Consider the following 13,676-nt stretch of genomic DNA (forward strand, 5'->3'; position numbering starts at 1 on the left):
CAAGGTCGACTTGCCTTAATCATGTCAGACCTGCAGTGGGGGCAGTGGGGTACAAGGTCGACCTGCCTCAATCATGTCAGACCTGCAGATGGGGCGGAGGAGTACAAGGTCGACTTGCCTTAATCATGTCAGACCTGCAGATGGGGCGGTGGGGTACAAGGTCGACCTGCCTCAATCATGTCAGACCTGCAGATGGGGCGGAGGAGTACAAGGTCGACTTGCCTTAATCATGTCAGACCTGCAGGTGGGGCGGAGGGGTACAGGGTCGACCTGCCTTAATCATGTCAGACCTGCAGGTGGGGCGGTGGGGTACAAGGTCGACTTGCCTTAATCATGTCAGACCTGCAGTGGGGGCGGAGGGGTACAGGGTCGACCTGCCTCAATCATGTCAGACCTGCAGGTGGGGCGGTGGAGTACAAGGTCGACTTGCCTTAATCATGTCAGACCTGCAGGTGGGGCGGAGGGGTACAGGGTCGACCTGCCTTAATCATGTCAGACCTGCAGTGGGGGCGGAGGGGTACAGGGTCGACCTGCCTCAATCATGTCAGACCTGCAGGTGGGGCGGAGGAGTACAAGGTCGACTTGCCTTAATCATGTCAGACCTGCAGTGGGGGCGGTGGGGTACTAGGTCGACTTGCCTTAATCATGTCAGACCTGCAGGTGGGGCGGAGGGGTACAGGGTCGACCTGCCTTAATCATGTCAGACCTGCAGTGGGGGCGGAGGGGTACAGGGTCGACCTGCCTTAATCATGTCAGACCTGCAGGTGGGGCGGAGGAGTACAAGGTCGACTTGCCTTAATCATGTGAGACCTGCAGTGGGGGCGGTGGGGTACAAGGTCGACTTGCCTTAATCATGTCAGACCTGCAGTGGGGGCTGTGGGGTACAAGGTCAACCTGCCTCAATCATGTGAGACCTGCAGTGGGGGTGGTGGGGTACAAGGTTTCAATGCCTTAATCATGTCACAATGTCAATTTTATAGTGCTAGCCCACTGAGATACTATGCTGCAGCTTAACATGAATACCCCACTAAGACACAGTATACTGACTCCGAGCCGACCAGTCCTTGTTTTAACTCCTTAAAGGGCAAGTTCACACGGAAATGAACCTATTTTTCTTGTACTTTTTCCACATTGAAAGTGTTAACCTAGAAGTGTCATAGACAAAAATATATAAATATCACAATGAATTAACTTATTTTTGCATTAAAACGATTTATATTTTTCACATTTACCAAGTGTTCTATTTCCACAACAAAAACACCATGGCTTATGCCCCTTGCAATATGACGTCATTGGTGCCAATTGATAAACATTATGTCGTCATCATGCTTTGTTAGAGCCGCTTCACGTGGTGTAGGTACAGTTTTGTGATTCTAGCATCTCAGATGCCAGCCAGCATAGTGTTATGCTGAGTCACCACTGCGCCGGAGTGTGTCGTAGGCCATGTTGTTTTACCGCAAACTGGTACTTGATATCTTTTGCGTTGAGAATAGACAGGGACCCAGTTGAATTGGCACCAATTACGTCATAATCTAAGGGGGATAACTCAGGCCTGTTCAGCTCGGAAACCGAAGGCCTCATAACGGCATGACATTTTCACACTATTGTGTGCTTCCTACTTTCACTGTGAAAAAAATGAGTGTATATTTTCAAACACAGATACTAACTAATTCTAAAATTGCGTTTTGTTTAGAAAAAGAAAGAAAGTGATTTTTGCGTGTACACTTCCCCTTTAATGCAGGGTGCTAGGCAGGGTAACAACAAGTACCATCTTTTATCATCTTTTGGTTTCAAACTTTCCGATCTGCGGCCGGACGCTCTACCACTAGACAGCGGAAGTGGTCGCTCATGCCATTAAAATGTATTAGAAACCTGTAACAGGCTGATATAATAATACAACACTAAGATACTAAGGTCTGAGAATGATTTAATATCAATTCCACAGAAAACATGACAGAAGTCTGGAGCTGCTTCCGAGACAGCATGTTGACACTGGGATGGGCCTTGAGAGGATGACGGCTGTGTTACAGGGGTCAAGGTCAAACTATGACACTGACCTTTTCCAGCCTCTATTCAGGAGAATACACAAGGTAGGTCAAGGTCTAATATTTACAAGATGCTGTCAACTTGAATATTGCTGTCAGTTAAACAAAGACTCAGATGGATTTGACAAGATTCAAAGGGTTTTACAGCAGACTTGATTCATTTTTTCTAAGATGCTGAATTTAAGATTAACCTTGTGTTTTATTAGACCTGGCTTTAAATACAATCTGTAATGACCTGGGCAGTAAGTTGAATATCCTAGAACAGGTCTAACTGATGGGCTCTTCCACCTATTGCCTGCACCCTTACGTCAAGGGACACATTTATGTTTTGAACATAATACAATACTAACAAAATGGGAACTTCATTGTTTAAATAGGTCACTTTCATAATCCGTTCAGTGTGTTGTTATCTGTATGTGGCAATAGGTAGGATTTAAATTTAAGTTTTTTGTATATTTGCTTCAATTTTGCCACGTGATTCGAAACATTCCTCAAGTGCGTTGTGAATTGAATTGAATTGAATAAACCGACGTGAATTGAAGGCCTGGGGTGTGATATTGCGTCGCCGTGGGACGAACATGGTGGAGGAAGAGGAACAGTGGCTGTTTTGTTTGACTGGTGTTGTTGCACAGTGGAATATTAACTATTAACAAAAATGTGAATTCCCTCACTGTTTTATGCGGGGAACTAAACGTGACTATCTTGATATGATGAAATAATTCAGATAATAAATTCGGGGAACTAAACGTGAATCTCTTCTTATAAATAGATGAAGAAATGTAAATGTGTCAAAATTAACTAAATTTGATTCTCAGATCTATTGCTATCAACCTATCAGTCCAGCCCTATTTTGGCTAGCATTGTTGCATCCTATCGTAACTGACACGTTCTACTACTTCCTACCTTGATGAGCTATAGAACGAAACTGTTCAATGTACGTCCTATCGCGACGACATCTCAAACCAAACTGATGAATATGTGTCCTATCGCGACGACATCTCAAAACCAAGTGAACTTTTCTCAAGTAAGTCTGATTTTCCTCGGTTTGCACGTGCTCAGACAGCACGTGCCATGTCATACTTTTCCATTTTCTTCCGCGAAGCAAGATGCGTTCCAGCTATCTGTTAACAGCTTAACATGTCTTCAAACCAGGTGTGTATTGCTAAATGCTGTACGCTGAAGAACAGGTGCACATGTTGTTATGAAACTGTTCAAGGCTTGCTCACGCCTGTGTCCAAAGACAGCCATAGGGCACCAACACCTGCCTCGGACAATTTTGTCACTGGACACATTAGTTTGAATATGTTTGGGTTTATCACCGGTGGCATGGTTGACATCATCTTGCCATATTTCTTTCCCGGTAAAAGTATGAAAAATTTCTGCAAGTTTCACCAAATTTCACCGAAAATTGATGTGGATCTGCCATCTTGCTTGATGTAATGAAAGAACGATGTTACCTAGGATACATTAGATCACTAGGGAGGCAATTTGAACAGCGCCATGACGTCAGGCCGTACACAAAAAGTGTACTTTATCGCAGGCTAAGTACAGTCAGCGCCTTTGATCTTTTAGTGAAATTGCAATTTGAATCTGCGGTTCAGGTGACAGGTGCTCCAGCCTATCAAGGATTGACCGGCGCGTCTGACCACCATCGGATTGACCAGGCGTATCGGATCTTGGCTGACCATGCCAGGATGATGTCTGTAGCAATAGCGGACGGTCTGCTGCCAGGCCGAGATGGACTGCAGTAAGTTAACACGGGGAGATTCCTGGTTAGAATAGGTCCCCAGTCACAGATGCTTGTGGGGGGCACCGGTGGCCCAGTCGTCTAAGGCGCCACGATTCGCTGTGCAGAGTTGCGTCCCTTTGGCATGCCAGAAACCTATGATTGTGGGTTCGAATCCCGGTTTGCCGCGATTATGTTTCTAGGTTTGTCAGCACCATACCCGTGCTCGTGGGTTTCACCGAAGTGGTAAACCTTTGAGACCTGCATCACTTCGGGCTTTCCTCCCACATAAGCTGACACGCCGTGATATGACTGGAATACTGTTAAAAGCGGCATTAAACCAAACTCACTCACTCACTGATGCTTGCTGTAGGATTAAAGGAATGGGTTGGTCAGTTGAAATAACACCAACTTACAATATAGATCTTGATTATCGATCAGATCGTCTTCTCTGGGATGCACCATAATATTTGAAGCAAATGCAAGTGATAAGAGAGGTGGAATCTGATAGGTCAATAGGAGGACGTAGAAGGGATATAACTCATAATAGCCACTGGTGGCGCTATGATCGAGCCCAGAAAGTCCACCCTAGTTCCAGCCTAGTTCACAGTCAGTTTACTCCCTTGTCTTAGAAAAATGGGTTAGAATAGGTTCCTAGTAACTGATGCTTGCTGTAGGATTAAAGGGATTGGTTGGTCAGGTGACCTGGGCCCACTTGCACAAAGCGATCTTAGCACTACAACTATTGTAAGCCTATGTTAAAGTATGGGAGTTACGATCATCTTAGCACTAAGATCTCTTTGTGCAAGTGGGCCCTGGTTGTAATGAGATGGGACACTGCTTGTAGTATCAATCTATCTCAGGTCTGTCAGGCCAGGATTTCATTATTTAAAGGACATTGTGAAACAGCTGGAATATTGTTGACTGGTTTGTTAAACGGCAAACAATGTCACGATATGCCTTCCTCACTTATCTGTGCACATCATAATACTTGATTGACGATACAATACATATCACAATGCCTACAATTTATCCCCAACAGCCTATGCTGACCATAAGGCTAAAAAAATAATACCGTATTCGACGTAATAAGCGCCCCGCTCTAATAAGTGCCCACGGTGACATTTGCTAAGCTATTGGCTAGTGAACAATCCTAATTAGCACCCCTTCCGATTGATCAATGTACACAAGTCTTATTTATTCGCGTATAATAATCACTCATGTGTTATATGCACCCTTAATTATGGGTAATTGAATTATGGAAAAATATATCTGTCGTACATAAATATTTCAGCATAAATAACGATATTTATCTTTCATCTCAGTTTTTTTCACCAAAATAATATTCTAGTAAGAGCCCCCTATTTCTAATTTTGAGAGCGCCCTGGGCGCTTATTATGTTGAATACGGTAGTCTTGGTGCTTAGGCATGGCCCGCATCATCATAAAGTCTGCTGCACGTTTCGCTTTTATTTCCATTTAAAAAACGAAAATAAAAATCCTATTATAAATACTTAATACAATGCAATCCATATAGCATGCAGTTACTTCCCTTTGGGATCACTGAAAATAAACATAAAATCCTGTTTGTAAGTTTGCTTTAACAGACAGAGATCGAAACCATCAGGTTAGTTCACTAATGAGCATATAGTAAAACCCTTAAAAGGGGCAAATTTCTACTTGTCCTTATGCTACATTAGGGGGCGGTCAGGTAGCCCAGTGGTTAAAGCGTTCGCTCATCACGCAGAAGACCCGGGTTCGATTCCCGACATGGGTACAATGTGTGAAGCTCATTTCTGGTGTCCCCCGCTGTGATATTGCTGGAATATTGCTAAAAGCGGCGTAAAACCAAACTTACTCACTCACTATGATACATTAGCTATTGGGCAGTTTGGCAAGACTATAGGAGTAGTGCCAATTTCAATGCTGACAGAGCATAATGTGCATTTCAGGCATAAACTTCGCTTGATAATTCACCGAGCTATCAGTGAGTTGGAAGTGACATTTGGGACCGCAGAGACAGAAAGTGGCAACATGCTGGGAGATTTGTCTCAGGACGTCGTGGAATCACTGGTGAGATCCTCTCTATATATCATGATATTTGGAATAACTTGATGAAGTTGATAAGTCAATTTTATAATATTACTGCCAGCAGACATGTCGCATTCATACTTTTGAGAGTTGGAAACTTAACCTCTAACCTGCTGAATTGTTTTCACACTCCCTACCCTTGCCTTCTGGTTAAAGCGTTCATCCGTCACTCTGAAAACCTGGGTTCGATTCCCGACATGGGTACAATGTGTGAAGCCCATTTCTGGTGTCCCCCGCTGAGATATTGCTGGAATATTGCTAAAAGCGGCGTAAAACCAAACTCACTCACTCACTATGTAAAAACTATCACTGTACTTTAATATGTAACACCTGCTTTTATGGTGAAAATATTGTTCACTTATTTTTATTCTTTATGTGCTGTTTTAGGGAGAGACATACCCTGAGTTGGCCAGGAAGTCCACCAAAGTAAGTGACCTATGAATAGGTCTTCAGCAACCCATGCTTGCCATAACTAGCAACTATGCTTGTCGTAAGAGGCGACTAACGGGATCAGGTGGTCAGGCTCACTGACTTGGTTGATGCATGTCATCGTATCCCAATTGTGTGGATCGATGCTCATGATGTCAATCACTGGATTGTCTGGTCCAGACTTGATTATTTACAGACCGCCGTCATATAGCTGGAATAGTGCTGATGTATTTTTTAAGAGTTTTCACTCTGTACAGAGGATGTGAATGAAGCAATTAGTTGTTATATTTTGTGAGATATTTACCAATTTTTTGTGTCATATGTGAGGTGCCCCCCTTAATCCACTATTGTCTTACGAATCGCCTGTCACCTACCACTTGTCTATTTCACACGGTTTGCCTTTTTCAAATTCAATTTTGGTCCATCATTTGTGATTAGATTTGCCCTAAAGTATTAAAATCTGCAAAGTGGCTATGTTGACTTTACTTACCCTTTAAAAGGGCTACACTACATTACTTCATGGGCTTATATAGGCTAGATTTATTTAAATAAAAATAATAATATGCACCAAATTCACACCCTAAGGCATTCTCAAAGCACTACATTTATATTGGAGTTGCGATCACCTTAGCGCTACGACTGTCATAAGTCAATGTTAAGGTATTGGAGTTGCGATCACCTTATCGCTACGACTGTTGAAACTCATTGTTAAGGTATTGGAGTTATGATCACCTTAGCGCTACGACTGTTGTAACTCATTGTTAAAGTATTGGAGTTGCGATCACCTTAGCGCTACGACTGTTGTAACTCACTGTTAAAGTATCGGAGTTATGATCACCTTAGCGCTAAGATCGGTTTGTACAACAGTTCCCTGTCAGCCAATGACAGTGGTGGTGTGTCATCCTCCACATCAGTAGAGCATCAGGTAACTTGTGTTGCAGATCAGGGAAGTCCTTCAGCTGGCTGCAGATCAGTATCATCAACTCCAGAAGAAGATCAAAGCCAAGAAAATCCATCAATCTTCCAGTTCAAATCAAACACAACTAGAAAAATCTGATGGATTTTACCGCAGAGGGTTCAAATGTGAGGTAAGTCTTGTCGGCATCACTGGGCTTTCCCCGAACATTGAACTGACATCATTCAACAGACATGCAACATGTGTAAACCCTACTCACTTGACCTTTAGACCCGTGAAGATCCGGGATAGAGTAGGTCTTTAGCAACCCATGCTTGCCATGAAAGGCGACTATGCTTGTCGTAGGAGGCAACTAACAGGATCTGGGTTGTCAGGCTGGATCAGAATCCGGATTGAAATAAATGTCAAGTGTTGTTAGTTTGTTTGTTGTTTAACGCCATGCTCAGCAATATTCCAGCTACATGCATGTAAATAATCGAGTCTGGACCAGACAGTCCAGTGATTGACATCATGAGCATCAATCTATGCAACTGACATATCTGACTACCCTATCATATTTGTCGCTTCTGACGACAAGCATAGATTGCTCTGGATCAATTCTAACCCGGTTCTTCATGGATTAATTCATTTGATTGAAATGTATAAATATTATTTCAGCATTTGTTTCATAAATTGTACTTTTTATATTATCGATTGAATCCTTTGATAGGAGTGAGTGAGTGAGTATGGTTTTACGCCGCTTGTAGCAATATTCCAGCAATATCACAGCGGGGGTCACCAGAAATGGGCTTCACACATTGTACCCATGTCGGGAATCGAACACGGGTCTTCGGCGTGACGAGCGAACGCTTCAATCACCAGGCTACCCGACCGCCCCCCTTTGATAGGAAAGATATTAAAAGAATTTAATCCACATCTCATCTTTCATGAGCATGATTAAAATGTTTAACTGAAAAATTTCAGATAATCCATGTATGTATTTCAACATGTTCCCAGCTCTGATTCACTATAACCTATATCAGGCAGGTATGGTGCAAGCGGAACTGTTCCTGCCGAAGTTAGCCGATCTCCAGGAGAAGGGCGTGGCCAGAACCGATGACACATACAAGTACACGGTGTACGCCAGGACAAGTGAGGGCCATGGTATGTTGGTTGTGGGAAGTTTTCAGTTGTGAATTCCACAGATTGGAGACAAACATCAGAAAATAAATTATAAACCGTCTATATGCTAATGTAGTGGCCATAAAAATTCTGAGTCGATTGATGGGATTTGAACCATGGACCTTCTGATCTGAGGTTGGATACCTTGTCCACATGACCAAATAGGTTAACCCTTTCTGCAAGCTGACAAGATAAGGATGTCATCCGTGGGATAACCCCAAGCCCTGCTACATACTCCCCCGTCAACAGAAGGCACGCCCCGGGTCACATAGTAGGGTACTGAGACTTATTTTGCTAAAATTTCATATGAACATGCTCAGCCTCACATTTGGCGCAAGTGCAGCGGCAATAGAATTTCCGATTACTGTCATGAATCAACTATATGAGCCATCCTTTGTGCATAAAGAATTCTGAGAGCAGAAGGGGGTTCTGGTGGCCCAGTCGTCTGAGGCGCCATGATTCACTGTGCAGAGTTGCGTCAGAAACCTATGATTGTGGGTTTGAATCCCTGTTCGCCCCGATTATGTTTCTAGGTTTGTCAGCACCATTCCTGTGCTTGTGGGTTTCACCGAAGTGGTTAACATCTGAGACCTGCATCACTTCGGGCTCCCACTTTAAGCTGACACGCCGTGATATAACTCAAATAATGTTAAATTCACTGACTCCCTTTTCAGATTTCTCTTGCCAGGAAGTTGAGGGGAGGGTGGTCGGCATCGTGACAGGGGCGGAGCTGTGTGGGTGTGTCCCCGCGGGCCATGTTTGTGGGGTGGTGCTGGACAGAACCTGCTTCTACTCCGAGTCAGGGGGTCAGGCGGCGGACACTGGCCATCTCCGGACACAGGTAACTCTGACACCTTCTGATGTAGATTGACCTGATACTATTAGTTACTAATGCATGCAGAGCTGGGAAAAGGCCCCAAGTACCTGCTTGTCTCCCCATGGGGAACTGGGTTAGAAGAGGTCCCCAGTACTTGCTTGTCTCCCCATGGGGAACTGGGTTAAAAGAGGTCCCCAGTACCTGCTTGTCTCCCCTTGGGGCACTGGGTTAGAAGAGGTCCCCAGCACCCGATTGTCTACCCATGGGGCACTGGGTTAGAAGAGGTCCCCAGCACCTGATTGTCTACCCACGGGGAATTGGGTTTGAAGAGGTCCCCTGTACCAATGCTTGTCTCTCTCCATGAGGAACGGGGTTAAAATAGGTTTCGAAACAAATGGCATAAACAGTACAAACAGTAATATTTATATCACTAAATAAATCGGTTTATAAAAGTAAGAAATTCATCTACCGATTCTACTATTTTCCCGTTAACGTTTTCAGCTTATAGGTCAGAATATAACGTCTAAGAGAGTTTTAATGTCAAGACCATTGGTACGGACATAACTATTGGATCTGTTAGTCTCGCGGATGCATCAGGAAGTGAAGGGTACTGCTGCTGGCTGCACGGAGGCTTTTGTTGCAGGATGGTTTGTTGGAGGTGCTGGATGTACAGGTGCATGCTGGGTACGTCGTCCACGTCTGCGTGGTGGTGGAAGGGGAGGTTGTTCTGGGACAGTCTGTGCAGATGGAGCTAGACCAGGTAGATATACCTCGTATCACACATTGTATGTCTTGGCAGATAGCCAGGTGAGGCTGTTATATACACCATGTGTTACATTATGAACCGTCTTGTTATGTCTTGCCAGATAGCTCCAGATAAATCACCGTAACCCAACAACTAAATATATACTAAAAAGTAGAACAGCACTGTGTGTACTATAATCCCCATCAGTGGGGCCTGGTTTCATAATACCTATGTACAAGCAGAGCTAGAGCCTGGACGACATGTAAATCATGGCTATTTTGAGAAAGAAAGAAAACCAGAGACTGTTTTCATGATCCTGCAGGCAAAGCTAGTGTATGTTTCTTTTTTAAATCTCTACATACAGGTAAATCTTGTGTCTGTTGTCATAATCTCTACATACAGGTAAAGTTAGTGCCTGTTTTCATGATCCCTACATACAGGTAAATCTTGTGTCTGTTTTCATAATCCCTACATACAGGTAAATATTGTGTCTGTTTTCATAATCCCTACATACAGGTAAAGTTAATGCCTGTTTTCATAATCCCTCCATACAGGTAAATCTTGTGTCTGTTTTCATAATTCCTACATACAGGTAAAGTTAGTGCATGTTTTCATAATTCCTACATACAGGTAAATCTTGTGTCTGTTGTCATAATCTCTACATACAGGTAAATCTTGTGCCTGTTTTCATGATCCCTCCATACAGGTAAATCTTGTGTCTGTTTTCATAATTCCTACATACAGGTAAAGTTAGTGCATGTTTTCATAATTCCTACATACAGGTAAATCTTGTGCCTGTTGTCATGATCTCTACATACAGGTAAATCTTGTGCCTGTTTTCATAATCCCTCCATACAGGTAAATCTTGTGTCTGTTTTCATAATTCCTACATACAGGTAAAGTTAGTGCATGTTTTCATAATTCCTACATACAGGTAAATCTTGTGCCTGTTGTCATGATCTCTACATACAGGTAAATCTTGTGCCTGTGTTTGTAATCCTGTCACCTGCAGGTAATCACCTCGTTATGTCTATCCCCCCAGGTTAGACGGGTGGGGCACATGTGCAGCCACACCGGCACACACCTCCTGAATGCGGTGTTACGGGCAGTGTTGCAGGAGACAAAGCAGCTCGGCTCTGACGTCCAGGACAACAAGTTCTCCTTCGATTTTGCTTCCGTGGTATGTAAATGTGATTCAGCAATCGTCAATCCACAATGTGTATCAGGAGGATTTCTGATGGGTTTCACTGGAATTTCTAAAAGTCATTCAGTACCCAGATTTTGTTAACGAATTGTCTATCTAACAATAATCGGTCTTGGATTTCACTTGAATTACTTAAAGTCACCCAGTACTCAGACTTTGTTTATCTAATCTAATAATCATGATACCAGGGCACTGTGAGTCCGGAACAAACAGCTGCCATCGAGAATCTGGTGCAGCAACACATAGTTGAAGGTCACAGTGTGTCACGCCTACAGATGGAGCTCAACGTTGCCATGGCGATGGAGGACCTCACAATGATGGAAGATGAGGTATGTCTTTTTTTCATATTAATTGTGGAGAGGCCTAGTGGTTAAGGTGTCAGTTTGTCCTGCTGAAGACTTTTGTTTAATTCCAATTTCTGGTGTTCCCGACATTAGAATGTTAATTTGGTGGAAAAAAACAGAGTTGAAAGATAAATTTTGTGGTTTATGCTGACAGCCTGAAATGTTTATGTAGGACAGATATATTTTTCCAGAATTTAATTGCCCATAATTAAGGGTGCATATAACACACGAGTGCGTATTGTACGCGGATAAATAAGTCTTGTGAACATTGATCAATTGGAAGGGGTGCTAATTGGGATTTTTCACTAGCCATTATATTAGCAAATATCGCCGTGGGCTCTTATTAGAGCGGGGCGCTTATTACGTCGAATACGGTAGGTCTTCAACAGCCCATGCTTGCCATGAGAGGCTTCGCTTGTCGTAAGAGTTTGTCTAACAGGATCGGCTGGTCAGGTTTGGTTGCTGCATGTCATCGTATCAAGATATAAATCACTGGATTGTCTGGCCCAGCCTCAGTTATTTATGGACCGCAATCATATAGCTGGAATATTGCTGAGTGCGGCATTAAACCACAAACAAACAAGCTTAAGATATGTAAAACTGTAATCACTATGGATTCTTTCTTCCTGAAAACATTCCCAGTACTTGAATCTGTAGTTGCTATTTAAATAATGAAAAATGGAGAACAAAATTCAATCTGAAAAGCCCAAGGCTTTTTTTCCACCATGATTAAACTTATGTGTTCACCACATATAGCATGTGCACATAATAGGTTAAACTGCTAGAAAAAACAATGCCTTTAAGAAAGTTGTCAGATATAGCAAGTGTTTTATGTGGGATAACACGTTCTTAGTAAGTACAGGGGCGATGGTGTCGCCCAGTGGTTAGAGCAATCGCTCGTCGCGCCAAAGACCTGGGTTTGATTCCCGATGAGGGTACAATGTGTGAAGCCCATTTCTGGTGTCCCCCGCCGTTATATTGCTGGAATATTGCTAAAAGCAGCGTAAAACCATACTCACTCACTCACTCTCAGTAAAGAATCACAAATTCTAGTACTTTTGGGGTAGAGTCCCATTCAACCCCAAAAATGTACTAGAATTTGTATTTTACTAAGAAAGTGTTATCCCAAATATAACATTTGTTGAAAATGTCTGATTGTTTATTTTTTCTAACTGTCAAGAATTGTAAGAAAATAATCTGTGAACGAAGAAAGGAAAGTCTTGCCTCAGTACCTCAGTAGAGATATGCTTGCCAGTGTTGTTTTTGTTAACGTATTTCATGTTGTTTGTTTTAGGACTATCCTTCCCCTGTTCAAGTGATTCGGATTGGTGGAGAATCCTCGCCCTTGACATCTCTAGAACTGTGTGGTGGAACGTAGGTGTTCATATATAGTGAAACCCCTTACGATCAGGAACACCAGAAATCTGTCTGTCTGGACAATTATTGTAAGGACTGTCTAGAAATATTCCAGGAGTATTACTATGAATTGACTTTATTTTCTCCATAAACGATAACAAAATATTGTAGTTAATTCTTGTAAGGGACTGGTCATTTCTTATAGGGAAATGGGGCTGGTGGGATTCAGGCGGGGTCATGAAAACATTGCACAGCAAAGGGGGTAGGGGCAGTAGGGGGGACCATATTTTATCACAACTATAAGGGGTGAGGGTATTTCAATGTTATTTAGGGACACATCATTTATTGTAAGGAGAGGGGGAAAAGGAAAAAATGTTACATGTATTTGAGAAAATAATTTTCTGATATTTGCATTTAAACAATTCCCAATGCTGATTGGTCAGTTGTGAAGGGGTTAAGTAACATGATGTCACAGTGGGTCATTGTTTAGAGCAATAAAGTATGACATCTTCCATTATTCATAACGTCCACAAAATGTCATATGAACAATGGTCTGACTTTGGTGAAGTTTTTATCTACTGTAAAATGACATTGAGTGAGTAATATAGCAGTTTCTGCCTGTAAGTAGTTGTTTGTCCTGTGTTTGCAGTCATGTGAGCAACACCAGCGACCTGGACGGCTTCTGTGTGGTGAACCTGAAGGGCGTGGCTCAGGGGACCAAGAGAGCCACATGTGTAACAGGGCAGGTAGCCAGGCAGGTGTGTCTTCATTACTCTCTCATAACCAGGCAGGTGTGTCATCATTACGCTCTCATAGCCAGGCAGGTGTGTCGTCATTACTCTC

At 42.9% G+C, this 13,676-nt stretch overlaps 1 protein-coding gene across 1 annotated transcript in view; it reads left to right on the forward strand.

Annotated features, from left to right (window-relative positions):
- Positions 1-13,676, forward strand: part of LOC139447508 (alanine--tRNA ligase, cytoplasmic-like) — a 28,889-nt gene that overhangs the window by 8,775 nt on the left and 6,438 nt on the right. Inside the window, exons 6-17 of the mRNA XM_071228909.1 lie at positions 1,946-2,090; positions 3,647-3,792; positions 5,723-5,843; positions 6,249-6,287; positions 7,232-7,378; positions 8,229-8,349; positions 9,042-9,208; positions 9,828-9,944; positions 10,972-11,109; positions 11,322-11,462; positions 12,772-12,851; positions 13,483-13,591. Coding sequence (XP_071085010.1) covers positions 1,946-2,090; positions 3,647-3,792; positions 5,723-5,843; positions 6,249-6,287; positions 7,232-7,378; positions 8,229-8,349; positions 9,042-9,208; positions 9,828-9,944; positions 10,972-11,109; positions 11,322-11,462; positions 12,772-12,851; positions 13,483-13,591 — 1,471 coding nt within the window. The remainder of the gene's footprint in view (positions 1-1,945; positions 2,091-3,646; positions 3,793-5,722; positions 5,844-6,248; positions 6,288-7,231; positions 7,379-8,228; positions 8,350-9,041; positions 9,209-9,827; positions 9,945-10,971; positions 11,110-11,321; positions 11,463-12,771; positions 12,852-13,482; positions 13,592-13,676) is intronic.

The sequence above is a fragment of the Haliotis cracherodii genome, unplaced genomic scaffold (assembly GCF_022045235.1).
Source record: "Haliotis cracherodii isolate W230 unplaced genomic scaffold, xgHalCrac1.p SCAF_7, whole genome shotgun sequence".
NCBI classification, from domain to species: Eukaryota; Metazoa; Mollusca; class Gastropoda; order Lepetellida; family Haliotidae; genus Haliotis; species Haliotis cracherodii.